At 68.2% G+C, this 25,591-nt stretch overlaps 1 protein-coding gene across 3 annotated transcripts; it reads right to left on the bottom strand.

The window, feature by feature from the left end:
- Positions 1 to 3,501: 3,501 nt before the first annotated feature.
- Positions 3,502 to 25,291, bottom strand: CD276 (CD276 molecule). Of its 3 annotated transcripts, none has more exons than XM_075897572.1 (9): positions 25,210 to 25,291; positions 17,114 to 17,243; positions 15,161 to 15,309; positions 14,649 to 14,874; positions 13,085 to 13,381; positions 11,547 to 11,687; positions 8,281 to 8,322; positions 6,513 to 6,548; positions 3,502 to 4,374 (listed from the first exon to the last, which is right to left on the bottom strand). In XM_075897572.1, exons 2-9 carry the CDS (start codon positions 17,160 to 17,162, stop codon positions 4,352 to 4,354), a joined length of 963 nt encoding a protein of 320 aa, XP_075753687.1. In that variant the 5' UTR covers positions 17,163 to 17,243; positions 25,210 to 25,291; the 3' UTR covers positions 3,502 to 4,351. The 3 variants fall into 3 exon arrangements, with proteins under 3 accessions (XP_075753687.1, XP_075753688.1, XP_075753686.1); XM_075897573.1 differs by lacking the exon at positions 25,210 to 25,291 and adding an exon at positions 24,878 to 24,998; XM_075897571.1 differs by lacking the exon at positions 25,210 to 25,291 and adding an exon at positions 24,261 to 24,593.
- Positions 25,292 to 25,591: the final 300 nt, after the last annotated feature.

Genomic DNA, 25,591 nt, shown 5'->3' with positions numbered 1-25,591 from the left:
TGGTTGCTATGCTGAGCAGAGGGCTGTGAGTGACCTCCACTGGCCGCTGGCTGCAGCGCGGCCCAGCAGGGCAGGGGATGAGTCATTATGCGAGGGGGCTTCGAAACTCGTCAGACAGATATCTCCCAGGGAGCGGAACAATGGGAAGAAGGGGAGTGGAGCCCTGGCTGGGGGCAGGGCTGGAAGGGAGTGAGTTAGTTTCTGGCTGGGAGCATGGAGGAGACAGCCTAGGGAAAGGGGCTGGAATTTAGGGGCCCAGTCTCCCCCTTCTTAAGGGGGGCTGAGGCATCCTAGCCCCAGTTCTTTTAACCGGATTACATCTGTGCTGTGCTGTATCCTGGAGGAGCAATAAACTCCCTCTATTCTACTGGCTGGTGGAGTCGGTTTGTGCCACTACGGGGGTGCAGGAGGCGGGGGACCCCAACACGCCATCACAGTGTGCACAAGGCCGTAACCCAGCCAAACCAAGCTGAGAGGCCAAACTGCATGTCACAGGGTGTTCTGTCCTGAACTCACCACAGCGTGGCCACCTGGCTCTGCAGCCCCCAGACCCTGTAGAGATCGGGCACACGGGGCCAGCATGCGAGGCTCACGCACAGGCCCAGTGTGCAAGGCCAGGTGCACAGGCCCAGCGTGCGAGGCTCAGTGCACAGGCCCAGCGTGCAAGGCCAGGTGCACAGGCCCAGCGTGCGAGGCTCAGTGCACAGGCCCAGCGTGCAAGGCCAGGTGCACAGGCCCAGCGTGCGAGGCTCAGTGCACAGGCCCAGTGTGCAAGGCCAGGTGCACAGGCCCAGCGTGCGAGGCTCAGCACACAGGCCCAGTGTGGAAGGCCAGGTGCACAGGCCCAGCGTGCGAGGCTCAGCGCACGGGCCCAGTGTGCGAGGCTCAAAGAAGAGGCTCAGTGCCCCGTTGCAGGCTGGCAGTGCGCCTGCCACATTCCCGCACTGGTTTGGTTTTTAGCAATCGGCATTTTCTGACGAGAGAACGTCCTGCAGGAGATTTTCGCCCAAGGCTGGTCCTGTTCTGGGTCTGGATCCTCAGCCTCTCCAGGAGCCCTGATCCCCAGCACTCCTCCAAAGCAGGCTTCGGACCGCCGTGGGCCCCCGCCGCAGAGCGCCTCATTCCCTCCAAGGCCAACTGCCGCAGGAAGTCCCCTCACAGCTGTTTGCGCCCCGCCCCGTGTCAGGGGAGAGCTCACCCAGTGCTCTCCGGGCCCATGTGCCTACCGGATAAGCAGCGTCTTCGCCCGTTTTGCACGCAGGCCCTGGCTCCCGGCCATGCTGGAAGCCCGGCGTGGCCGAACGAAGGCCGCAGCAAGGCTGAGCTACCAGAGGAAAAACAAGGTGCAACATGCACAAGTTTGCTGGCAGGATTGGCCAAGCGCCTGGTAACACGACCAAGGCCTGGATCCCAGCTAAGAGAGCCCCCTAGAGCCCTGCCCAGGGCCTGCCCCTCTCGCGCGGCTCTCCTTGTACCCGAAAGCTGCCAGACCCGCCCCACGGCCCGTCCTGCCCTGCGCCGATCGCAGCCCGAGCTGCTCCCCGACGGTTTTAGAAGCCACACACAAGTTACTCAGGAAAACCCTCTGGCGGCGCTTCCTTCCTCCAAGGGAGACAGACCACCAAGCAGCCCCATTGTGCCCCCAGCCTGCCGGGCCCGGCGGCCGGCCTCGCTGCGTCCCATGCAGTGCTGACTAACTCCGCTACCCCTCAAGCTCAGGAGCCCATCCAGCTACGCTTTGCTAGTCTACAAAGTGCTCCCATCGCTTTTCAAACTCAGCTACCTCCTGACGCTGTTGAAAATCAACAACCAGCCTATTAGCACCTGCCTAGCTCGTTAGGAGAGGCAGCTAAGAGCCATTCGTTTGCAATGCGAGGGGAGAACTACCAGGACTCTGCAGGGGAACACAGCACCACTGGCACCTTCGCGCTGTTGCTTGACAATGGGATACAGGAGGGAAGACCTGGGAGCCGGGCTCCCCTCCACGCCCAGCCTAAGACCCGAGCTGCCAGGACTCCTCCGCATGACCCTGACCAGCAGCAGCTAAGACCCAGACGTGTGTTCTGCGCGCTTGGCAACTGTCAATAAACAGGGTAAGATCGTCACTGGGCGAGGCTCTTTCAGTGGCAAAAGCATCTGCCAACCCGCAGGCAGTTCCGCCCTGAGCCCGAGGTGAGCCGGGGGGGGGGGGGGGGTACATTAACAGGGCTGCACCCTGAGCCCGAGGAACAGGGGGTGGGTGTCCCTAACGTGCAGGAGGGACAGAGACCTTTGTGCAGGTAAGAACCCTGCAGCCCCCCTCCTCCGCAGGGCAGGACGTCAAGGCAAAAGAAAGCTCTGGCCGGCCACGTGCAGTCTGCTGGGACAATGCCTGGGAGAGTGAAAACAACCGCGCCTGGCTCCAGCCACTGGGGACGGGCTTCGCTGAGCTCGCACCCGGGAGCCCCCCGCCTCCTGCCCGGGAGCCCCCCACCTCGCGCCCGGGAGCCCCCCACCTCGCGCCCGGGATCCCACCTCGCGCCCGGGAGCCCCCACCTCGCGCCCGGGAGCCCCCCGCCTCCTGCCCGGGAGCCCCCCACCTCGCGCCCGGGAGCCCCCCGCCTCCTGCCCGGGATCCCCCCACCTCGCGCCCGGGAGCCCCCCGCCTCCTGCCCGGGAGCCCCCCACCTCGCGCCCGGGAGCCCCCCACCTCCTGCCCGGGATCCCCCCACCTCGCGCCCGGGAGCCCCCCGCCTCCTGCCCGGGAGCCCCCCACCTCGCGCCCGGGAGCCCCCCACCTCGCGCCCGGGAGCCCCCCACCTCGCGCCCGGGAGCCCCTGCCTCCTGCCCGGGAGCCCCCCACCTCGCGCCCGGGAGCCCCCCACCTCCTGCCCGGGATCCCCCCACCTCGCGCCCGGGAGCCCCCGCCTCCTGCCCGGGAGCCCCCCACCTCGCGCCCGGGAGCCCCCCACCTCCTGCCCGGGATCCCCCCACCTCGCGCCCGGGAGCCCCCCACCTCCTGCCCGGGATCCCCCCACCTCGCGCCCGGGAGCCCCCGCCTCCTGCCCGGGAGCCCCCCGCCTCCTACCCGGGAGCCCCCCACCTCGCGCCCGGGAGCCCCCGCCTCCTGCCCGGGAGCCCCCCACCTCGCGCCGGGGAGCCCCCCACCTCGCACCCGGGAGCCCCTGCCTCCTGCCCGGGAGCCCCCCACCTCGCGCCCGGGAGCCCCCCACCTCGCGCCCGGGAGCCCTTGCAGCATCCTCTCCACTACCCACCAGCCGGGACGGGGCAGCTGAGGGTCTCTGGCAGCGGATGTGGGTGGAGCTGCCTCTGAAGGGCTGAGGCCTGACCCTTGCATCCTGCCCAGGGAGGGGCGGCGGCCCTAGCAGGCCGGTAGATCAGTGGTGGGACAGCGCGCCCCAGCTGATCACAGCGCGGGTCTCTGCGCGGCCGTGACGCCCCACGCACTGCTGGGCCTGCGCACCAAGCCACTGCACACGCCACACCGGGCCGGGGCCTTCGTCCCAAAGAACCAAGCGTTTATTTAGCCCCACGCTGGACGAGTCAAGGCACAAAATACTCCAGATTCTGGAATTTAAATAACTGGACACCCCAAAGCAGACCTGGGTTCCAGACCCATGGGGCTGCGCAGGGCCAGGCCGAGAGCTACGGGCGTCTGAACGGGCCACGGGGCTCGAGCGAAGCAGGGCAGCCGGGCTGGCACCGGGCTCTGGGCTGGCCCTGGGTTCCCGCGGGTGCTGAGAGGGCAGCTTCTCCGGCTCGCCCCTTTCCTGGCCCCCTTGCCGTGCCCGGCTGTACGGCCCCGACACTGCTGAAGGGCGTCTCTCAGACCCCGCTCAGGGCACGGCAGGGAGGAAGTGGCGGAACGGCCGACTGCAGCCCCCGGCGTGTGCGTTCAGACCAGCTGTTCCAAAGCACCCCGGGAACGGGCACCAGCCCTCAAAGCACAACCCGGTGTGGGCGCTCTGCTAGCCAGCCAGGCAGCACTGGCCTCGCCCGGCGCCCACACCTGGGCACAAGCTCCCTCAACGGCAGGAGCCGCCGCCCTGGCCCGGTCCTCGCGCAGGCGCTCCCTGCGGGCAGGGCCAGTAGAGCCCCAGGCCCCTCTGGGCTGCGCAGGCCGGGGCGACGTGGCTCCGGGCATGAAGCGTGTCCAGCCCCCGAGGGAGCACGCCCTGCACAGGGCCAGGCCCGGCTCCCGGGGTGCCCCAGTGGCGCTCGCAGGCCGAAGCTGCCGTCCTCCATGGCCAGGGACGCGGCGGGGGTGGCCCATGGGAAGGGATGCTCAGCGTCTCCCCCAGGACACCCCTGCAGGAGCCAGCCGGGGCTGGCCTGGGCGTCTGGCGCGTCCTCAGTCGAGTTCCTGCTCCTTGCCTGAAAGCGAAAGACGAGCGGTGAACGGCCCACCCCGAGCCTGGCGGGGGAGGGGATGCAGCGAGCGCCACCGAGCCTGGCCTGGCAGGCGCCCAGGGCCCGTCGGCACATGGCCCGGCCACGGGGGGAGCGCTGGGGAGGGACAGGACTGGCGGGAACACTGCGGCGGCAGCCGGGTTTGGGCGGAAATTGGGAGCTAGTCCCGGGGACGCTCTCACCTGCTCCATCTATTTTCCACAGAAAAATGCAAATTGTCATTTAAAGGCCAAATGCCAGAAAAGGGAACTCAGTTGTGAGCTGCCGCCCCGCCTGGCAGGCCGGGCTGTGGGTGCCTCGCGTTCCCACATTTCTAGGGCCCCCGCCGGCCTCCAGCGCGCCCCGACTGCGGCCACGCCTGGCCCCCGTGGGGCGCGGTACCCAGCCTACGCCTCCCCGTGCTACTGGGCCGCCGTTTCCTCTCTCAGCACCGGGACAAACCACTTCAGACTGTCAGTTCCCCACAAAAGCTCCCAATCGCCAGCCCCCGGCCCAGCCCTCGCTCCTGCCCCCCCTCCAGCCACCAATGGTGAAGGAGAGCTGGAGCGGAGCCGGGCCCGGGGGCTCAGGCGCTGGATGGCAGGGAACCGCTGCCCTGGGCGGGGTCCGGGGTGAGAAATGGGGCCTAGTGCAGGGGAGCCCCCGGCCCATCCGTGGCCCCTCGACAGGGCTCTCCCATAGAGCGAGCGGCTGCACTGTGCCCCCGGCAAGGGAAGAGCCCTGGCTCCGGCGGTCAGGGCAGGACTCCCACGAGCGATTCCAGGCTCCCTCCCCGTAATGTCACCAATCTGGAACATGGGGATAGTCCCAGCGTCCTTCCAGCCTCCCAAAGCTCTCCAGAAGCGGGGGGTGGTGGGGGGGGACAGGGCTGTCACACCACGGTGCCCCACCCAGCCAGCACTCAAAGGTCGCACTGACCCAGGCCCCTAACCACACCAAGCCACGCGGGGCGACCTGAGCAGCCCTGTGTGACTGCGGTGAAAGCCAGCTCTCCGGCCCTGTAGAGGGAGGGGAGGGCAGAAATCAGGTCGCGCGCCTCCTGCGAGCACCAGGCCTCGCCAAGCGCGCCGCGCAGGGCCCTGGGAAAGGAGCAGCTCTCACGTGACCGGCCCGGGTGGTTCTCCTGACCGTGAGCAGATGCCACCTTTCGTGGTGAGGCCGGGGGCTCCACCGCCACGTGCGTGGCACTGCCCAGAGCCGGTCCCCAGCAGCGCCGGAGCCTGGTTCTCAGCACGGCTAGTGCCAGGGAGGCCACGTTCCTCTCTGCCCCCGCGGGGAAGCTGCCCAGGTTGCTGCTGTCCCTCCTGGGCACGCTGCCACCTTCAGGACTCTCGCCAAGCGAGAACGGGCGCCCCCAAGCGGCCTGCTCCTGCCAGCTGCTCGGCTTGTGGCGCCCCTCCCTTTGAGGTGGGATCCCTGGCTCAGGCCCCGCCAGCCGGCCACGCGGCTAATCGAGGCTGCTGTGCAGGGCCTCAGCCTCCCAGCCCAGGCTAGCAGGGGTGGCAGGGAGCGTCGTCCCGCTCTAGAGGCCAGCCTGTCCCTGCTGGCCCCTGGCCGCCCAGACTGCAATCCCCCCGCTGAGCGGCTCCTGCTCGGGCAGCACGTGCTCCCAGGGACACGGCACCGGGAAGGAGACAGACCGGCCCAGTTCTGCTCCTGCTGGGCGCTGCGCTGGGAAGGCGGGAGCAGAAGCAGGCCCAGCGCTTATAGCCTCCGACCGGCCAGACAGCATGGGATTAACTGCGGGGACCGGCCTGGGGTGGCCAGAACCCCGAGGCCCCGGCTCTGCCTCCGCATCTAATCTGGCCGCCCCGAACCCCTTCCCAGCTGGCCCGGCGGGGACACCCAGCTGCCACCGAACCCGGAGAAGCTGCACACACCCGGAGCTGGGCCGATCTAGAGACTAAGCGACGGGCGGGAGCCAAGCATCCAGCGCCCAGAGGCACAGAGCCCCCAGCTGGTGGTCGTGGCCCTGGCGTTTTTCGCTACCCCCAGCTCAGCCCTCCAGCAGCCCTGCGGGGCTAGCAGGCTGCGCGGGGCGATGGCGCACAAGCCTGCGGGTCTGCCTGCCAGGGCGCAGGGGCAGACGAAATGCCACCTACCTTCCTTGTTCTCCGGGCTCGTCAGAGGCTGCAGAGCTGCCGGGGGAAGAGAGCGAATTGGGTCAGACTCCGGCCAGGCCCTGGCCACACTGGGCCCAGCTTCACCATGCCCAGGGATGCAGCCCCGCCCGGGTCCCCGCTGCCTGTGAGCAGCCCCTGATCAGCGAGCCAAGCGCCCCGACGGCTTTGCACCCTCCTGCACCGCGTGAGCCTGGCTGGCTCCCAGGGCAGCGGGCAGAGCCCTGCACGGGTGGAGGAGGGCCGCAGAGCCCAGCGTGGACCAGCCAATCAGAATGAGGGAGCCGGGGGCCACAGAGTCCTGCGGGATCACCCAAAGAGGGGCAGCAGCGCGCGAGCCCCCGAAGCCGCCCCCTTAGGAACCCGAGCGCCAGGCTGGAGTGTGGAGAACAGGGTCTGCCTGGTCCTGGGCCTCGCTAATGAGTCTCCTAACGAGGGGCTGCCGGTGGTCAGTGGGGGGCCCGTGGCGGGGCTGCCTGCTCGCTGGCAGTGGGCAGCGACCCGGCCCCCCTCTGGATGAGGGGAACGGAAAGCCCAGTCTGCCCCCCCGCCATGGCAGGCTCGGAGCGCTGCAGGTGCCAGGCATTGCCAGGGCCCCAGACAGGCAGCGGGGGGCTGCAGCCGGCACACGGCTTCCTGCGGGCCGCTCCTGGTGTCCGCTCACAAGCGGCCTCCCGGCAATAAGGCAGGGCCAGTAATTCCCGGGCCCCGTGCAGCCCCCCGCGACGCCCCCTGGAAACTGCTGCCCGGCTGCGCTGCCAGCTCTCCGCCGCCCGGGAATTACGCGCCGCGCCGGAGAGGGCACATGGAAACGGATCTGCTGGCCTGCGGCCCGGGAGCAAGGACCGGGCGGGGGAGGGGAGGAGCCAGGGGAACCCCCCCTTGAACAGTTCAGGCATTTATCAGCCTCCCAGTCCTCCAGTGCCAGCTCCCCTGGATCTCCCGCAGCGGCTGCCGGCGCGATCAGGCACAAGCCGATCTGCCCACAGCCCAGCGACTGTTGTGCCGGGAGCAGATAAAGGGAGTCACCAGGCACGTAATTAACTCATCTGATTACAGGCCAGCGCCACGAGAGAACACGGCTTATCCTGCCTGAGTCCAGCCAGGGGGCACAGGCCCCAGCGTGGGCCTGGCTGTGGTGGCACGTGTGTGCGGGACACTCCTGGGCACGGTCACACAGCGCTGTGTGTCGGCAACAGTCCATGTGTGCAAGCACGTGCACCACTGTGTATGCCACGCGTGTGCACGTGTGCAACAGCTTGCACCGTTGTATGCTGGACAACTGTGCACATGCTCATGCATCGTGAGTACACGTGCGAGCACGTGCTCCTAAACGGCTGCACGACTGAGTGCTTAAGCTGATATGCACAGAGACCCCCGGCCCCCCCTTGCCGTGGCACCAAAAGGACACGCCAGCTGCTTCCAGGAGCCTGCGCCCTGCGGACGTGGCCACTGCAGCCAATCAGACGTTTAGCAGCCAAGCTACCGGAGTCGCTGGGTCCCTTTCCAACCAGGCGCTCTGCTCTGCTGGGGAACCCCACAGCTGGCACCTACGCTGGAGGCAGGGGGAGCCAGGCAGGGAAGGTGCAGGGAGGAACCACACCCCCCTCTGGAACAGATGCCAGAGGCTGGAGGGGAAACACAGGGCCCCGCCCCCCAGCATGCGCATTGGTCTCCTTTAGCATCCCTGGCTCAACGTGAAATCCAGCCCTCAGCCCCACCCCGAACCGGCTCAGAGAATCTCACCCACCTGTCTTGGGCTCTCCACCCTCCTCGTCCTGCTCCTCCAGCCCTGCAAAACAAGCCACAGGCAGGTGAAATCCCCGAGCAATGGGGCTGGGCTGGCTCAGAGCCACCCCTCACCCCCGGCCAGGCCCTCCCCACCCCCTCTCCTGGCCCTGCTCACTGTCCCACGGGGGCAATACCAGCCGAATGCTCCCCGCCGGGAGGCAGCCTGGGCACCCGGAGCCCCTCAGCTCCAGAACCGGGACAGGGTAAACAGGAGGGAAGGCCAAAGCCGGCGGTTTTCCAGGTGCCGGAAGGTGCAGCTTCACTCAGAAAGCCCCTCAGAGACACGGAGCAGAGCCAGGCCTGGGAGCAGACTCAGCGTGGGGGCAACGGGCTCTTCAAACACTTTCCACGAGCCATCGGCAGGGCTCCAATTCACCCGCCAGCCCTGAGCCGTGCAGGCAGGGGCAAGGAAGCAGCCGGACGACGCACCAGCGTCTCTGGCCAGCGTCTCTGGCCAGCGTCTCTGGCCAGCGTCTTTCCTGCCTGTCCCACGGTGGCACCCGCGTCTCCGGCCAGCGCCTTGCCTGCCCGTCCCACGGTGGCACCCGCGTCTCCGGCCAGCGCCTTGCCTGCCCGTCCCACGGTGGCACCCGCGTCTCCGGCCAGCGCCTTGCCTGCCCGTCCCACGGTGGCACCCGTGAGTGACGGCGCCACGGCTGAGCCATGGGGGGGGGTGGAGGAACCGCCCGTGTGGGGAGCTCCCTGGGCCGCCTGGCCCGTTGCGCCCCTCTGGGAGGCGGAGTCTCTCGGGCGGGGCGAGGTCATAACAGATCGAGAGGCGGGTCGTGAGCCTCTGGGCCGGGGCCACCGCGCTGTCTCCCATGGGCCAGCTGCAACCCTGACCAGTGACCCCCCGGCAGAGCGTCTGTGCCCTAGGGAGGAGGTGCCCGTCCGCGCAGCGGGCAGAGCGGGAAGGAGACGGCTCCCTGGGGCAGAGCTCAGGAGCTGGGTATGACGTAGTGGGGGTACCTGGCTGGTTTCTATGCTGCTGGCTCTGGGGTAACCCCCACTGGCTGCCGTGGGTACCACGACCCAGCAAAACAGGATGAGTCACTATGCAAACCAGTATGGCCAGACACCCCCCATGGAGAGGAACAAAGGGAGGTGGAATGCTGCCCTGGCTGGGGGGCAGGGCTGGAAGAGGGTTAGTTAGTTGCTGGCTGGCTGGGAGCATGGAGGAGACAGGCTAGGGAAAGGGGCTGGAGTTTAGGGGCCCAGTCTCCCCCATCTCAAGGGGGCCTGAGGCATCCTAGCCCAGCTCTGTGACCAGATTACATCTGTGCTGTGCTGTATCCTGGAGAGGCAATAAACTTCCTCTATTCCACCGGCTGGTGCAGTCTGTTTGTGCCATTTCGGGGTGCAGGAGACGGGGGACCCCCAACGCGCCATCACACTGGGTTTCACGGGGGCACCGCAGCCAGAGGGTTACACCCTGGGGCCACTTCCCTCAGCCCCACTCCTGCAGCAGCAGCGCAGCCTGAAAAACCAGCCCCACAACCTGCTGTGCCGGCCCAGGAGCGAGCAACGCCTCCGCCGGCGCAGGAACAGCTCGGACAGCCCCGAAGCAGCTGGGGCCACTTCCCGAAGGATCACAGCTAGGGACGGAACCCAGCTCCCCCCACTACACCGCACTGCCCCGCCCAAGGCTGACCCCGGCTCAGCGTGCAGCCCAGGGGCCAGGCACAGGTCCCCTCGGCGGGTTCACTGGCAGGGACTGTGCTGACCCCCGGGCAGCATTCTGACCGGTTTCCCTACCAGCCCCCGGTTCTCTCCCCTCTGGGCCGGCCGTCGACGTGTCCACGCCCCAGCGGCAGTGGGATACAAGCCCAGCTCCCCCACTGCCCCCCCCCGCGGCCCGGCTCGCCCGTTCGATGGCGCAGGCGGGCGTCTTACCCCAGCGACGGCGTCGCGAGCGCACCACTGCCCCCTAGTGGCAGGAGCGCCGCAGGCGAGAAAAGCCCCACTACTGGTGCCAGCAGCTGCTCTGGCTCCGGTGGGCAGGCCTGTCGGCAACGCCGTGTGGGGGGGCTCAGGGCTCTGCAGGGAGGCAGCCCCCACACCCGCCTGCCCTGCTGCCCCACGCTGGCCGGACTAGCTGCCGGGCCCACGCGTCACTGCCTGTTCTCCAGTCGGCCACAGGGAGGGGCCCTCTCCCGGGCAGCCCAGCAGGCCTCTGGGGCCCCTCGCTCCCCTGCTGAGCCGCCATCCCCAGCCTCCCCTGCCAAGCCGAGGATCCGGGGCAGGTCCAGCAGCAGGACAAACCCCCCCCCCCCCCCCCCCCCGTCGCCACTCTGCAGTGGGTTGGTAGAGACAGCAAACCAGGAGTGAGTGCCGTGAGTGTGGACAGACCCAGGCCGGTTTTGATTCAGGGGGCTGGGATGCGCGAGAGAGCGATTGGGACGTGGAGCATCTGGGACGTCTGTGGGGGGGGGAGTGGCTGGGACGTCTGTGGGGGGGGGGAGCGTCTGGGACATGTGGGAGGGAGCGGCTGGGACGTCTGTGGGGGGGAGCGGCTGGGACGTCTGTGGGGGGGGAGCGGCTGGGACGTCTGTGGGGGGGCGGCTGGGACGTCTGTGGGGGGGAGCGGCTGGGATGTCTGTGGGGGGGCGGCTGGGACGTCTGTGGGGGGGGCGGCTGGGACACGTCGGGGGGAGGGCGGCTGGGACGTCTGTAGGGGGGAGGGCGGCTGGGACACGCCAGGGGGGCAGAGCGGCTGGGACACGTCAGGGGGGAGCGGCTGGGACGTCTGTGGGGGGGGAGCGGCTGGGATGTCTGTGGGGGGGAGCAGCTGGGACACGCCGGGGGGGCGGCTGGGACATCTGTGGGGGGGAGCGGCCGGGACGCGCGGGGCGGGCTGTGGGCGCGTTGGGAGCTGGAGCCGCACGAGCCTGCAGAGAACAGGCTCGTGCGGCCCGTTCGTCCCCGCCCCAGTCGCTCCGAGCCAGCCCCCGCCACCACCTGCCACCAGAGGCAGCTCCTGGCTGAAGGCGGCGGCGGCGAAACGCGCACGTGGCGCCTCTAGCTGCTTCCGACGTGCGCACCCACCCCTGCCTAGCCCCAGCACCACTCCCTCCGGCCTGCCCCGCCCCGCGGCAGAGCGCTCGCCTCTCCACCCGGCCGGCTCCGCAGGGAGCCCCGGGCCCAGCGTGCTCCTGCCCTAGATCCCAAGGGGCTCTGTGCCCGCGCCCCCCACCGCGTCGCCCCCGAGCGTCTGCGGGCCCTTACCGCCGCTCTGCTCCTCCTCCCTGCAGCTCTGGCGAATTTTCTTCCGGCACACGTAGGCCAGGGCTCCCAGCAGCCCCAGGATGCAGACGGCCAGGCCCACGGTCACCCAGAGGGCCACGGCCGGGAAGGCGAGGTGCTGGCCTGCAGGGAGGACATGGCCCCATGGTCAGTGGTGGGCCGAGCGCGCTCCGCCTGGCTTCGCGCTGCCCGAGGGCGCCTGGCGGGACAGGGGCTCCGTGGGCCCCCGTGAGGGAGTCAGCAGCCAGGCCAGCACCTCGGTGCCCCAAGGAGCTGGAGCAAGGGGCGGCCCAAGTCTGGGCCTGTCTCCACGGCGCAGAGTGTGTGGAGCCGAGCGGGCATCCCTGCAGCACCTCCCACCCCGGCGAAGGAGCCCTGGGCAAAGGGGGGGGGGTCTGACTTTATCCCTCCCCCCGCCCGCCCTGCCAGGAGGGCGTGATGCCGGCTGGTGCCGAGTGCCAAGGCCAAGGGCAGCCCAGAGCTGGGGCCTTAGGAGAGCAGGCTGATCTCCCCAACCAGTTACCCGCAGGGCCCACCGCCTCAGCCCAGCAGACTCCCAGCTGGCACCAGGCTGCAGGGGCAGCGGGGCAGCCACGGACTCAGAGCCCAGACTCCTCGGCCCCGCCAGGGACGCGCAGCCACACGCAAGGCCAGGCGGGAGCTGCGCTTCTCCAAGAGCCGCTCCCAGCCCCCGGCCGCTCAGGTCTCGCCCTCCGGCTGCGCGGCCGGGGACGTGTGATGCAAATCGCTTGCTCTGCACAATCCCGGGCGGGTCGCTGGAGCCGAGCGCTGCGGCGGGGAAGGAATCGCTGGGAGGGCGGCTCAGCAGGGCGGCGGCCTTGGCACAGGGATCTGGGCTCCAGCTGCTGCTCTCCCAGCGCCCGGCAGGCGAGTCACCGGCTCCCACCGCGGAGCGAGACCCTGCCTGCCTCCCGGGCTGCTCACGGCCATGCGGCTTCCACAGCCCGGCCTGCCCGCCCCGCCCCGGGCCAGCACAGACCCTGCTCGTGCCAGGGCACCACTCAAGCAGGGGGCCCCCATCTGGGGCACCAGCCTGCAACCCGGGCACTAGCAGCTGCCAACTCCCAGCGAGCCAGCTGAGCAAGGCGTGTGAGGGCAGCGGCTCCCAGCAGAGACCCCCCTGGCCGGCAAAGCCCTGCCTCCAGTACAGCATAGACCCCCCCAGCTGGCGAGGGCCCTGCCCCTGGCACAGAAGAGACCCCCCAGCCGGCAAGGGCCCTGCCCCTGGCACAGCAGAGACCCCCCCAGCCAGCGAGGGCCCTGCCCCCAGCACAGCAGAGACCCCCAGCCGGCGAGGGCCCTGCCTCACGGCGTGGAGCCAGGCAGGGGCCAAGGGACGGGCCTGGCTGGATGGGCTGGCCAGCGTTGGTCCTGTCCAAGGGAGCCTGGGAAAGGCGGGCAGACCAGGGGCCGGGGGCTCGCGGTGTCTAGGGGCCGACCGGCCCGGTTCCACCGGGGGCGCTGCAGCCTGGGTGCCCCGCCCCGCGCTGCTGGCTCACCGGTGATGGTGACGGAGGCGTGGGCCTCCTGCCGCAGCAGGGGGTTGCGCACCAGGCAGGAGTAGGTGCTCTGGGGCTCCACCGCCACCCGCAGGACGCTCCGCAGCGCGAACAGCCCGTCCCCGTTGGCCACCTGCGAGGTGGTGACGTTCTCCGTGAGGTTGTGGCCGTGCCCGTCCTGCCAGAGCACCGTGGCCGCAGGGTAGCCGTGGGCCGCGTGGCAGGTCAGGGCCACCAGGTCCCCTGGCTTCAGGCCCTTGCTGGGCTCCAGGTTCAGGCTGGGCTTGGAATACAAGGCTGCAAGGGAGAGAGGGGCGGGTTGGGCACCAGGCAAGTGAGCCAGCCGGCCAGAGGGCGCTTCCTGCCCCACGGCCTCCTCGGGCCAAGCCAGCGCCCGGGGGGCCCGTGCCCCCCTCCCCCCTGTGCAGCATGGGGCACCGCTGCCCCACAACACTCTGCTGGGAGGCCATGGGCCTGGGGAGCTGCAGGAGCCCCACAGGGCTTCACAGACCAGCAGGCAAAGCGCGGAGCCTGCAGCCCCTCTGAGCCCCCTGGCTGGACTTCGGCCCCACCCCCCACCCAACGCCTGTTCTCTCTAACGAGCTGGGGGAGAACGACCCCTCCCGCCCCAGCGCGTCTCGCCCATCGGAGGCAGGGCCGGCCAAGGGGCAGCGCAGGCTCACGGACCGGCTGCCCCACTGCATCCCCGCCAGGCTCGTGGCGCTGGGCTGGCTTGTGGACTCCACGCAGGATCCCAGGGGCGAGGGTGGGTAGCCCGGGGGAGGGGGAGGGAGGGCACACGGACTCCCCAGAGAACGTAGCTGGTCCCTGCCCCCATAGCATGGCGAGGGGATCCCCGCACAGGTGCACAGCAGGAGGGGCCAGACACAGGCCCAAGCTCAGGGGGGCTGGGAGCCCCATGCCAGACCCTACCCAGACCTGGCAGAGGGGTTGGATTTAGGGGACAGGCTCAGCCCTGAGAATCACAAAACCCAGCACAGCCCCCCAGTCCCGCCTGTGGCTAGGTTCTGGCAGAGGGGGGAGGGAGACGGGCGGCGGGACGGAGGGGGAGGGAGATAGGTGGCGGGATGGAGGGGGAGGGAGACGGGGCGAGAGGGAGATGGGCGGCGGGACGGAGGGGGAGGGAGATGGTGGCGGGACGGAGCGAGAGGGATGGGGACGGGAGCAGGACAGAGAGGGAGGGAGATGGGTGGCGGGACGGAGGGGGAGAGAGACGGGGCGGGATGGAGGGGGAGGGAGACGGGCGGTGGGACGGAGGGGGAGGGAGACGGGGGCGGGAGGAAGATGGAGAGAGACGGGGGCGGGACAGAGCGGGAGGGATGGGGACGGGGGCGGGACAGAGCGGGAGGGATGGGGACGGGGGCGGGACAGAGCGGGGGGGGGGGACAGGGACAGGACAGAGCAGGAGGGATGGGGACACCCAGGGCTCTGGGGAGGGCAGAGGCGAGGGGATAGGACACCGGACAGCTAGGGGAGCCTGGGGTCAGGCCAGGTGACGGCTCCGCCCCGGCCTCTCCCCACAGCGAGCCCCGCCCCGCCTCACCGGCCACCTGCAGCGTCACGGCCGCGCTGCTGTAGTCCTGGACCCGGACGAAGCAGGTGAAGGTGCCCTCGTCGGCGATCTGCACCCGCTGCAGCAGCAGCGAGACGTTGCCCTGGGGCAGCTCCTCATAGAAGAGCGCCGTGCGGTTGGCGTAGCCGCTGCCCTGGTCGGCCAGCTGGTCCCGCCCCTCGGCGAAGCTGTGCACCAGCTGCTTGGTGTCCGTCAGCTGCCAGGAGTGTGGAAGCAGAGAACAGAAACAGGGATTTGTGGGCAGCCAGCGTAGTCCTGGTAGCAAGAGCCAGGCTCCTCCCGGCCCGAGAGCTGGAACTCGACGCTGCCTCCAGCAGGGACCTTGGGCCAGGGAAGCACCTGGGAGGAGCCACGAGACCCGTTCCTTGTGATACGAAACGGGGAGGTAAATAAACTGCTTCCCAGTTGTGGGTGCCCCCCCCCCGAATCCGGCTTCCCGGGCAGCATGGCTGGAACACGCTGCCCGGCCGCTAGCTGCTTACGAAGGCAGAGTGGAGGCTCGTTTTCTTCCACATGAGGCTGAGCTGGGCCAGGTGGAAGCCGGCACCGGGCGCGAAGGAGCAGCGCAGGACGGCGTCCCGGCCGAACAGGGCGACCACGGGCTCCTCGGGCACCTGGATATCCACCGTGCCTGGGGGGAGACGGCACGAGTGAGACCTGGCCCCCGCACCCAGGCCGCCCCGCTCCCGCCAGCCGAAGCCCATGGGCGGGGCAAGGGGCCGGCAGGGCGGTGTGGCAGAGACCCCGGCGCGGGCTGGGCAGGCCGGCGGCAGCAGGACGGGGGCACTCGATGGCGGGTGGCCTGCGAGGGAGCCCGGCTTGTTTCCAGCGGGGAGGGGCCTGGCCAGCGGCACAGACCTTCCGTCTCAGCCGGGGGCCTGGCCTGAGGGTTTTGCCTGTGGAGGCTGGAGGCCTGGCTCAGCAAGAGCAGGAAAAGGGGGCCCGGGCTGGCCGAGTCGGGGGCTCCGCGGCGTCTCGGCACCCGGGGGCCAGGACCCCTCACAAGATGTCTCAGGATAAAGCAAAACCAGAAAATTACCCCAGCTCGGGGGGGGGGACGATGACACTGGATTCTGAGCCCCCGGGGGCAGGCACCGGGCTGGAGCAAAGCCCCGTGGCTCCTCCGACACGAGATGGAGCCCGCAGCGTCTCTATCCATCCTCCATCCCCCGCCCCCTCCGGGCCACATGCCACCGGCCTTACACCGCGTCTGGGAACACGGGCCCTGCCCCCGTCACCTGCCGACGGGAGGCGGCCGAGGGGCCCAGCCCCTTGCAGAGCTGCCGGAGCACCACGCTGCCGTGAGTCTGGGCGCGGGGGCACCATGGTCCAGGTGGCACTCGGGGTGGGCTGCCCTGGCCCCGGCCCTTCTGGGCTCCCCTGCTCTCACTCCCTGCATGCGCTCTCCACTCCCCTCCCCCCGCCAGGCTGCTGGGGACACCCACTGCCGAGACACAAACCCGCCTGGCCCAAGCCCCGAGCTGCGCGGCCAGGGGCACGGCTCCGGAGGGGCACGCGGGACCCATGGCAGGGAACAGCCGGACCCTGGGCCCACCCCCTGCGAGTGCAGTCCCTGGCCAGCGAGGAAGCCACAGGCCCAGTGCCCCTCCGGCAGGGCCCCACTGCCTTCTCCTAGAGTAGAGGGACGGGCCTGCGTGGGATCGGTCACCCCCTGAGCCACCCTGCCCGGGGCCACCCTCACGCCCCAGGAGCGGCACCGCCAGCCCCAAGAGATCCCAAAGCATGAGGCTCTAACGAGAAAAACTCACATTTTGGGAGCCAAAGACTCCGCTGTGGCCCGTCTGATGATGGCTGACACCAGCCCCACACCCAGCCGCGGGGGGCGGCGTTCTGCGGGGGGGGAGCCAGCCCCACACCCAGGCGCGGGGGGCGGCGTTCTGCGGGAGGGGAGCCAGCCCCACACCCGGCCGTGGGGGGCGGCGTTCTGCGGAAGGCGATCTCATCCCTACTGCCAAAGTTCTCACCCCACAACTCCCCATCGCCTGCCCAACAATTCACCCTGTCCCTGTCGTCTGCTCCTCCTGGGGGCTGGGAGGGCTGCACAAGGGCCCCTCTCCACCTTCCGGGGGCTGGTCACTGCTCTCTGCCCCTTCCCAGGATGAGCTGCAGGGGAGGAGCTGCGGAATAAATCTTGCTCTGTGCACCCAGGCACGTGCAGACGTGCACCACCTGCCGGGCTGCCCGGGCGCTCTGTTCAGGGATCGCTGCACCGGAGAGGAGGCAGCCAAGTCGTGCTGAGCTGCTGGGCAACCTCGCCTCTCCCCCTGCCCTAGGGCCACCCGGGGGACTCTGCCGGGTCTTGCGTCCCACCCGCGCCGTGGGGAAAGGGCCCGATCCTGCTCTTGCCTGTCAGCCCCACTGACTCCGCTGGCCTGGGCCGGCGTCGTGCTCCCTCTCCCCCAAACCCCACTCACCAGCCAGAGCAGGCGCCAGCAGGCCCAGCAGGAGCCATGGGCCGGGCATCTGTGCGGCAGGGCGAGTCAGCGCGGTGGGCAGTCAGGGGGACGGGCCCAGGCAGTCGCCTCTGGCACCAGCTGCCCGGAGCTGGAGAGAGATGACAATCAACACAGGCCCCCCGACAGCAGGGGCACTGGAGGGGGGGGCAGCTCCGCGGGGAGTCTGCTGAACAAGGAGCCCATCCCCCACCCTGGCTGGCGCCCCACGATTCTAGCCACTCCAGCGGCCTGGCCCACGGCCCGAGACAACCCCCTGCGGCACCTCGCAGGGACTGCAGTGCGTCGGCCCGGGAGCCATGTGCAGGGCACAGAGAGCAAAGCATGGTGGGCAACCGTGGGCCCCAGGCTCCTTGGTCCTGCCCCTTGGCCCGGTCCCAAGGAGCCGTGTCTGGAGCCGGGCCGGACCCAGAGGCAGGGGCTGCAAGTCAGGGCGGGGGCCGTGGCCCGAGAGGTTCCCTGCTCCTGGGGCAAGGCGAGCACTCCGGCTCCGCGCCTTCCGGCTAAGCTCTTCCAGCCACGTGCGGGACACATTTTTCTTCTGTGCACCGAGGCCTGTGCAGATGTGCACCACCAGCAGAGACACAGGCGGCCGGCGCTGGGGGCTCTGCCAATCAGCTGGCCGGGCGCCCAGCCCCCAGCTTCCCGGAGCAGGGCAATGGCAGAGATCCTGTCCCAACCCCCTGCTGGCACCTGGCCAAGAGGGGGCGCCTCTGGGCTCCCGGAAGGGGTGGGGCCTCAGGCAGAAGGGGCGGGACTGAGGGCACCAGCCCTGTGCCACCCAGAGCGCACTGCACAGGCTCCTGCTGCTGCCGCTCCTGGCTCCTTTGAATCACCGAGCCCTGGGGCAGCTGCCCCCTTTGTCCTCCCCTCGGCAGGCCGGCTGGCAAGCAGGCCTCAGGGGATCCTGGCCCTGCAGGAAAGTCTCTGCCAGTTTCCTCTGGAACAAACGGGACTTCCCACAGCAGCTGGGTCTGGCTCAGCGTGGGCAAGCAGCAGTGCCCCAAACGCTCCCTCCAGCGCCTGAGAGCAGGGGGAGCAGCAGCCTCCTTCCCAGCTCAACCACTTCCTCCTGCCCCCGTGAACAACAGGGCGCGGGGTGTTCTGCCCGCCAGAGCGCCTGAGCCAGCCTCCTTCCTGGCTCCATCACCTTCCTCCGGCACCCGCGAGCAGCAGGGCGCGGGCTCCTCTGCCCGCCACAGTAGCAGACCCCGAGCCAGCAGCCCGGAGCCTGCCCAGTCGCTCCCAGAGACTTGGCAGGAGAAGCCAAAGCAGGAGCTCAGCTGAGCTGCTGGTCCGGGATGAGGGGGAGGAGGGGTTAGAACTCTGTTCTCTCCGAGGCAACTTCTCTCTCCTGGTCTCCCCCCCCTCCTGGCCAAGCCCCTGTGTCATGGCTGGGGCTGATGCGCGACCCGCCTGGCACACTCCTGGCTTCACACAGGTGCCCGCCGGCCCCGCGCCCAGGCAGCCCTCTGCAAACACTGCTCGAGCTGCGCCCGCTGCAGGCCCAGGGAACGTCGGGCCCATTCGTCACCCAGCCCGGGGCCCGCGAGGGCAGCTGGTGACACCCAGCGCGCCCGGCCGCCAAGTGGCAGCAAATCCACCCAGAGACGAGCACCCGGGGTCCCGCTGCAGGGTGCCCGGCCAGAGGCCTGTAAATGCTGCGGCCTGCCTGCCTGGGGGGCTCCCAGGGTTGTTCTCAATGTGCCAGCCCCCGCTCGGCCAGGGCCAGCCCCACCGGTTACCCGTCAACTGGTCTCCGGGTCTCGGCCCATGAGCAGCCACAGCCAGCGCCGGGAGCGGGTGGCCAGCGGCTGACCGTGCAGCTGCCCTGCCCTGGGACAGACATTCCCGACTGTTTCTGGCGTCTCCCTTTCCACTGAGCTGGAATGATCGCTGCGGCATGCCCCCAGCTGACAGGACCGCAGAGCAAAGACACGCTGGACGGCAGCCCCTGACCCCTTCCAGGACTGTAACATCCACAGGCCCCCTCCAAGACGAGGCTGCCATGGGGCCAGGCGCAGTACATGCACCAGCAACTACCTTGGCCAAAACATCAGAGACGGAGCCAGGGCCGAGCCCCCCAAATCTCCGCAGGTTGGGCACCGTGCCCTGCCGCAGGAGGGCTCCCTACCGTGCCCTGGCAAGTTACAGCTGCGCCCCGCGAGAGCACCGCCGCCCCAGACAGCTTGAGCAGACAGGCGGGGAGGGGAAACCAAGGCACAGACTGAGGACGTGGACACAGGTCCCTGTGACGGTCCCAAAACGCAACAGGCTCACTGGGGTGTCACTGCAGGACGCTTCCCCGGGGGCGCAGCACCCACGGGCCGTCCAGAAGAGATTTCACCGTTTTGTGTTGGCACGTCCGCTCCTGCGCACCCCTTTTCACAGCCCCCGCCCAGCATGGCCTCAGCACCAGCCCTTTGGCACCGACAGGGGGCCAGATGGCGCAGCGCCAGTGCTGAATGTTTCCTCTCTCACGCGGGCTGGCAGGGACGGAAAGGAAAAGCCAGACCGCTGCGCAGCAGCCCCATGGTGTGTTTCAAAGCGCTTTCCAAGGTGCCATAGCCCCATTTTACCAGTGGGGAAACTGAGGCACAGAGAATGGACGTTCTTGCCCGTGGTCACCCAGTGGCAGCTCCAGAAACAGAGCGAGTCTCTCCTGCCTCCCTGCCCGCATGGCCTCCCAGCACCAGCCAGCCAGGGCTCTCCAGGGCTGGCTCCCCTTCCCAGGCCATTGGGGGGGGGAAGAGCCCTGTGGCCTTCGCAGGCTCCTGGCTTCTCTTCCAAGTGCGGATCCGGGGCGGGGAGCCGGGGCAGGGCTGGGTTCACGCCCCCTCGGGAGCAGCACAGCTGTTTCTACAGCCGGGAGGAAGGAACCAACGTCCGCCCCAGGGAGGCAGGAAGTGAGCAAGCCAAGGGGAGCAGGGAACATCCCACTCAGCAGTCCTGGGGCTAGAGTGAGTCACAGCTGGGGACTGCCATTGCATCCAGCAGCCCAGGCAGGGGCTGTGGGGGAGGGGAACCGGGATAAGCCTGCAGGAGTAGCCCATAGGACTCCCAAACATGCTGGGGCGAGAGCACTCACTTAGGCCTGGCGGGACTGGGGGTCTGACCCCATCTCTTCCACCAGGCGGCCGTAGGCAAGTAATGGCCGTGCTCTGTGCCTCAGTTTCCCCAGCTGTTCCTTCCGCGCAGGATGGGGAAGGAGCCATTCTGGGGGGTCACTTGCCAGCTCACCTCAGAGCAGTGAATGCTGCAGAAGCTGTAGATCGCCCCAGGCCCATCTGAGGCTACATCCAGACCGCAGGCGTACCCCGCCCAGGGGCTCCATTTGCCTCCCTGGCCAGTGTGTGCAGCCAACACTGACCTATCAGGCCGGACGCTCAGCCCCCCGACGCTGTTTTACCCGCCCCACCCCGGCAGAGCCTCTCCCCCCGCTGCGTCCGGTGCCACAGAAGCTGGCCTTGGATAAGCGGACGAGGAGGCAAATCGTTTGACATGGCAGTCAGCCCTGAGAGCATCCCGGGGCTGAATGGAGCGTCTGTGTCTCGAGCTCTTTGAGTGTCACCCGGGCACCTCGGGCCAAGCCCCGGGCAGGGCTGACTGCTGCGTGCCGCGTACACAATGCCCCCATCGATGGCATCTGTGGAGGGGTGAGGAGAAGCAGAGGGGCCAAAGGGCCCTTGGGGAACGCTCCCCACGGCCACTCAGCCCAGAAACAGGCCACCTTGGCAGTCACACAAACCCCGCTTCGGGGAGTGCCAGGAGGGTGCTGCGGGCGACCCGGCCCCGGGAAGGCTGGTACCCTGCAGACAAGTGCAGCAGAGATGCGCATGCACTGATGCATTTACACATCTGCCCCCATCCCGGGGTAAACTCAGGCCTGCGGCATGCAGGCAGTCACACCAGATAAGAACCTGCCTAAGAACAAAGGAACGGCCAGTGGCTCAGACCAAAGGTCCCTCCGGCCCTGGGTCCTTGCTGCCCATGGTGGCCAATAGCAGATGCCCCAGAGGGCGTGAACAGAGCAGGGAATCACCGAGTGATCCCTCCGTCCCCCTTCCCAGCTTCTGACAGAGGCCAGGGACACCCTCCCTGCTGGTCCTGGCTAATAGCCTTGACAGACCTGTCCTCCATGAATCTATCTAGTTGTTTTTTAAGCCTGTTAAAAGTCCTGGCCTTCGCTACATCCTTTGGCAAGGAGTTCCACAGGTTGACTCTGTGCTGTGTGAAGAAAACCTTCCTTTAGTTTGAAACCTGTTAATTTCATTTGGTGCCCCCTAGCTCTTGTGTTAAGGGAAGGAGGAAATAACTCTTCTTTAGTCACTTTCTCCACACCAGCCATGATTTTATGGACCTCTCTCAAACCACCCCTTTGGTGATGCTTTCCAAGCTGAGAAGTCCCTGTCTCGGTGCTCCCTCCGCACAGGGCAGCTGTTCCAAACCCCTGCTCATCTTTGTTGCCCTCTTCTTTCCAGGGCTGCCCTTGTGAATGTGGGAGCCCTACAGAGCCCCAGCACCTGCCAAGCCAGCCTGCCGGGAGAGGGCAGCAGTTCTGGGGGTGGGGCTATGCGCAGGGCTGCAGGGACAGCAAAAGGGCAGGGAGGCTGGTGGAAGGGGAAGCAGTGCAGCCAAGCAGAGTTGTGGGCGGGTACGTGGAACAGGGGCCATGGCAGGGGGGCCACCAAACCGGGCGTGGGCAGAGCAGCGGGGGAGGCCCTGGGGGATTCGGCCACTGGGGCCGGGGGCAGAGTGGAAACGAGGGCTTGGGCCACTGGAGCGGTCAGTGGAGCAGGAGGCAGGGAGAGTGGGCTGCCGGGGTTGGGAAGCGGATCAGGGCCTGGGAGATTGGGCCTCCTGGGCCAAGAGGCGGAGCAGGGACTAGCGGGTGGGGACTGGAGCTGCTTGAACGGGCTCTGCCCTCAGCCAGCACAAGGGATACACGGCATAGGGCACTCCTCAATGTGGAGCGCAGCGGGGCCCCACCTTTCGCGGTCCCTACGCAGCTGCACGTTCGGTGTACGCGGGAGCCTGGGCCTGCACGTGTCCAATGCTAAGCTATCGTTGGGGAACCACAGATGTACAGATATTTTCTGTCCTATTCTCTATCCCTTTCTTAAGGATTCCTAATATTCGGTTTGCTTTGTGACTGCCACTGCACATCGAGTGGGTGTTTTCAGAGAACCAGCCACGCTGGCTCCACGATCACTCGAGTGGTTATAGCTAAATCAGTCCCTGACCGTTCCTACGTCCATGTATAGTGTGCATTACTTTGCATTTAGCAACATTGAAATTCTCCTGCCAGTTTGTTGCTCGGTCGTCTTGTTCTGTGAGATCCTTTTTTGAAACGCCTCAGTCTGCTTTGGACTTATCCATCTACAAATGTTGCCACCTCTCCGTTTACCCCCTTTTCCAGATCCTTTATGAATATGTTGAATGGGATTGGTCCCAGAACAGACCCCTGCAGGACACCACTAGCTACCTCACTGCTTCTGAGAACTGACCGGTTAGTCCTACCTTTTGTTTCCTGTCTTTCAACCAATATTATCAGTCCATGGGAGGCCCTTCCCTCCTCTCCCGTGACAGCTCACTTTGCTTAGGAGCCTTTGGTGAGGGACTTTGTCAAAGGCTTTCTGGAAATCCAAGTACACTAAGTCCACAAGCTTGTTGACCCCCTCAAAGAATTCTAGTAGATTGGTGATGCAGGATTTCCCTCTACAGAAACCATGTCGACTTTTCCCCCAAAGTTATGTTCATTGATGCATCTGACAATTCTGTTCTTTACTCTAGTTCCAGACAAAAGGGATCTAGCTGGGCCTTACAAATCTATTATCTGTAAGTGAAGGGGTACATTTCCTGCAGACCAGGGCATAGGACAGTGTGTACGCACACGCCTTGCCAAGGGGTACGCAGTAGGGATGTTAAGTAACGATTAATTTACTAGTCGAGTGGCATCGACTACTTGACTAGTCGATAGGCACGTCCGCGTTCCGCCTTTGAAATGTACGAGAGTCCCCAGCGGGGGCTGCTGTGCATCTCAAAGCTGGACCCAAGGCAGCAGGAAGTACCGTGCTTGGCCTCAGGCTCCATCAGCGCTGCCTCTCTGAAACGCACAGCAGCCCCCGCCGGGGACTCTGGTACATTTCAAAGCTGGCACCCGCACTGCATTGAGCCCGGTCGGATGGGGAGTCCCACCTGATCCAGGTTTCCATGTGGCACGAAATGCCGTGAGGAGCCTGGCAGCAGCATTCAAAGCAGCAGCCCGCGCGGCGCAGCTGACCCTGGGCTCTGTGCAGCACAGACACGGCGCTTTTCAGAACCTCCCTCTTCTCCCCACCTTGCTGCCTTTACTTGAGAGGGGCGGGACGGGGCAGAGCGACTAGTCGACTATCCTGTGGACTATCCGACACCATGTGCTGCTGGGACAGCCCACTCTCCTTTCCATCCCTAGTGGGACAGGCACGATGCCCTTGTGCCAAGCCACCGGGCCAGATGTGCATTTGACTGCAACAAAACAACGAACCGCAACTCAGCAATCGTGGAGCGCACCAAGGAGGGGGGAGAACTGGAGTCCCCGCCCCCTCTTCCCACGGGCCTGCCAAGCGCCATCTGTGCCACGAGTGGCTCTTAGAGGAAACCAAACGCGGCGGGCACGGCCCGTTTTAACCCGCCGGCGCCTCGCCGTGGGCTCGCGGTCTGGGCCAGGGTGCCCAGCCCTGGGCGGGGGAGCTGGCTGGAGCTGCCCCTTCCCCACGCGGGAGCCAGCTGGCAGAGGGCGCTGTGGAGCGGCTGGAAGGGGGCCCTGCCCCCGGCCCCGCCATGCGCCTGCCGCAGCCTCCAGCCGGCCCCACAAAGGGCTGGGGCGCAACAGCCCTTCCCGGGCCCGGAGGCTGCTCCCTCCAGGCGGGGGCCGGAACCAACGCAGCCCGGCCCAGAGCCGCGGGACCCCCGCCCCCGCCCAGCTCGCCCGCTCCCTCCGGCCCGCAGCTGCCCAGCCCGCTCCCCGCGACGTGCCCGAGCCTGCAGCGCCCCCGGGCCCCGCTCCCCCCGGGGTGCTCCGCCCCCCCCCCGGCAGGCAGGGGCAGCCCCACTGCCCGGCACTCACCCTGCGGGCTGGCGGCGGCAGGCCGGGCGCTTCCCCGGCGGCGAGGGGGCAGGGCAGGGCCTTGCAGCGGGGTCCGGGGCGGGCGGATCTCGCCGCTCCCGGATTGGCTGGGGGGCGGCCCCGGGCCGGCGAGCGGGACTCCGGGCGGGGCACGCGAAGCGCAGCCGCCGGGGAGAGGGGCCCCAGCGACACCCCCGCCCGGCCCGCTGGCTGCCCCGGCTCTGGGTCCCCGCCCGCGGGGCCGGATCCTGGTCCCCCCTCCCCCCCGTGTTCAGCCCTGCCCGGGTGTCCGCACGGCACCTCCCCGGGCCACTGGTCCCTACAGCCGGGCCACAGCCCCGGGACCGGCCGCCCCTTCGCTCTCCGCTCGCAGGAACGTGGCGCCTCCCGCCCGTCGGGCCCTGCCCGCACCCCGGCTCCCCCGGGGGGCTCAAGGGGCGCCACGGCCGGAGAGGCCGCTCGTACCAGCCCCTTCCTCCGGCTGCCGCGGCCCCGGGCTCCGTGCCCCGTGCGCCGGCCACTAGCGCCCCTCGGCCCCGCGTTCTGCGCGCGCGTCGGGCCAGATTCGCCCCGGGCGCTCCCGGCATCTGCCGCCGTCGGGTGCCCCCTGCCCGCACCTGCGGGCCCCTCGCGGGTCGCTCCCCCCGTGCCTGGGGCTCCGCTCCGGCCTGACCCCCGCTGCCTGGTGTATCGGCCCAAGCGCCGCCCGCTCGCTGGGACGGGGGCAGGGCCGGGCCCAGCACAGCCCCGGGGCGCCCTGTTCGCCTCCCGCCTGCCCCGTCCCGCGAGCCTCTGTCCTGTCCTGTCCTGGCTTGTGTCACCCCCGTCCTCCCCCCGGGCCGGGCTGCTCCCCCCCAGCCCCTCGCACTGCGGGGCTAGGCTGCGTGCACCTTTGGGACAATTCAGGGGGGCTCCAGTCACCCCTCCCCGCCCAGTGCCTCAGGCTGACCTGGAGCCTCTGCCATTGGCCGAGGGGGCTGTCCGCCTCCGGTCCTGATTTCTCATGCACCCTTCCCCTTCCTTTTGCCACTGGAGGCTTCCCAGACAATCCTGCGCCCCCCCCCCCCATACCTGAGTGGGGGCTGCAAGAGGTTGTTTCCTGGCACGCTGGGGGGAGGGGAGGAGCTGGGGGGGGGTGTCTGCTGGAGGGGTAGGAGCAGCAAGTCAGTGCCAGCTGCCCTGCTTGGGGGAGAGAGGGCCTGTTACAGCTCAGCACGCCGCTTGTGAAAGGCTGCCAAAAGGGCTGCATCTTTGTCAATGGAGCTGCTGTAAGCAGGATTCTCAGGCTGTGTCTAGACTACATGCCTCCATCGACAGAGCCATGTAGATTA

This window comes from Pelodiscus sinensis, chromosome 14 (assembly GCF_049634645.1).
Source record: "Pelodiscus sinensis isolate JC-2024 chromosome 14, ASM4963464v1, whole genome shotgun sequence".
Taxonomy (NCBI): domain Eukaryota; kingdom Metazoa; phylum Chordata; order Testudines; family Trionychidae; genus Pelodiscus; species Pelodiscus sinensis.
The sequence above is the reverse complement of the archived record's forward strand: the minus strand, read 5'-3'. Positions and strand labels throughout refer to the sequence as shown.

Excerpts from the sequence above, each read along its gene's own strand:
- CD276 (XM_075897572.1), bottom strand. The coding sequence starts at position 17,162 with ATGCCCGGCCCATGGCTCCTGCTGGGCCTGCTGGCGCCTGCTCTGGCT. Across the intron at positions 15,310-17,113 it reads GCTGGCGCCTGCTCTGGCTG|GCACGGTGGATATCCAGGTG; the intron begins GTGAGTGGGGTT and ends GTCTCCCCCCAG. Across the intron at positions 13,382-14,648 it reads CGTGACGCTGCAGGTGGCCG|CCTTGTATTCCAAGCCCAGC; the intron begins GTGAGGCGGGGC and ends TCTCCCTTGCAG.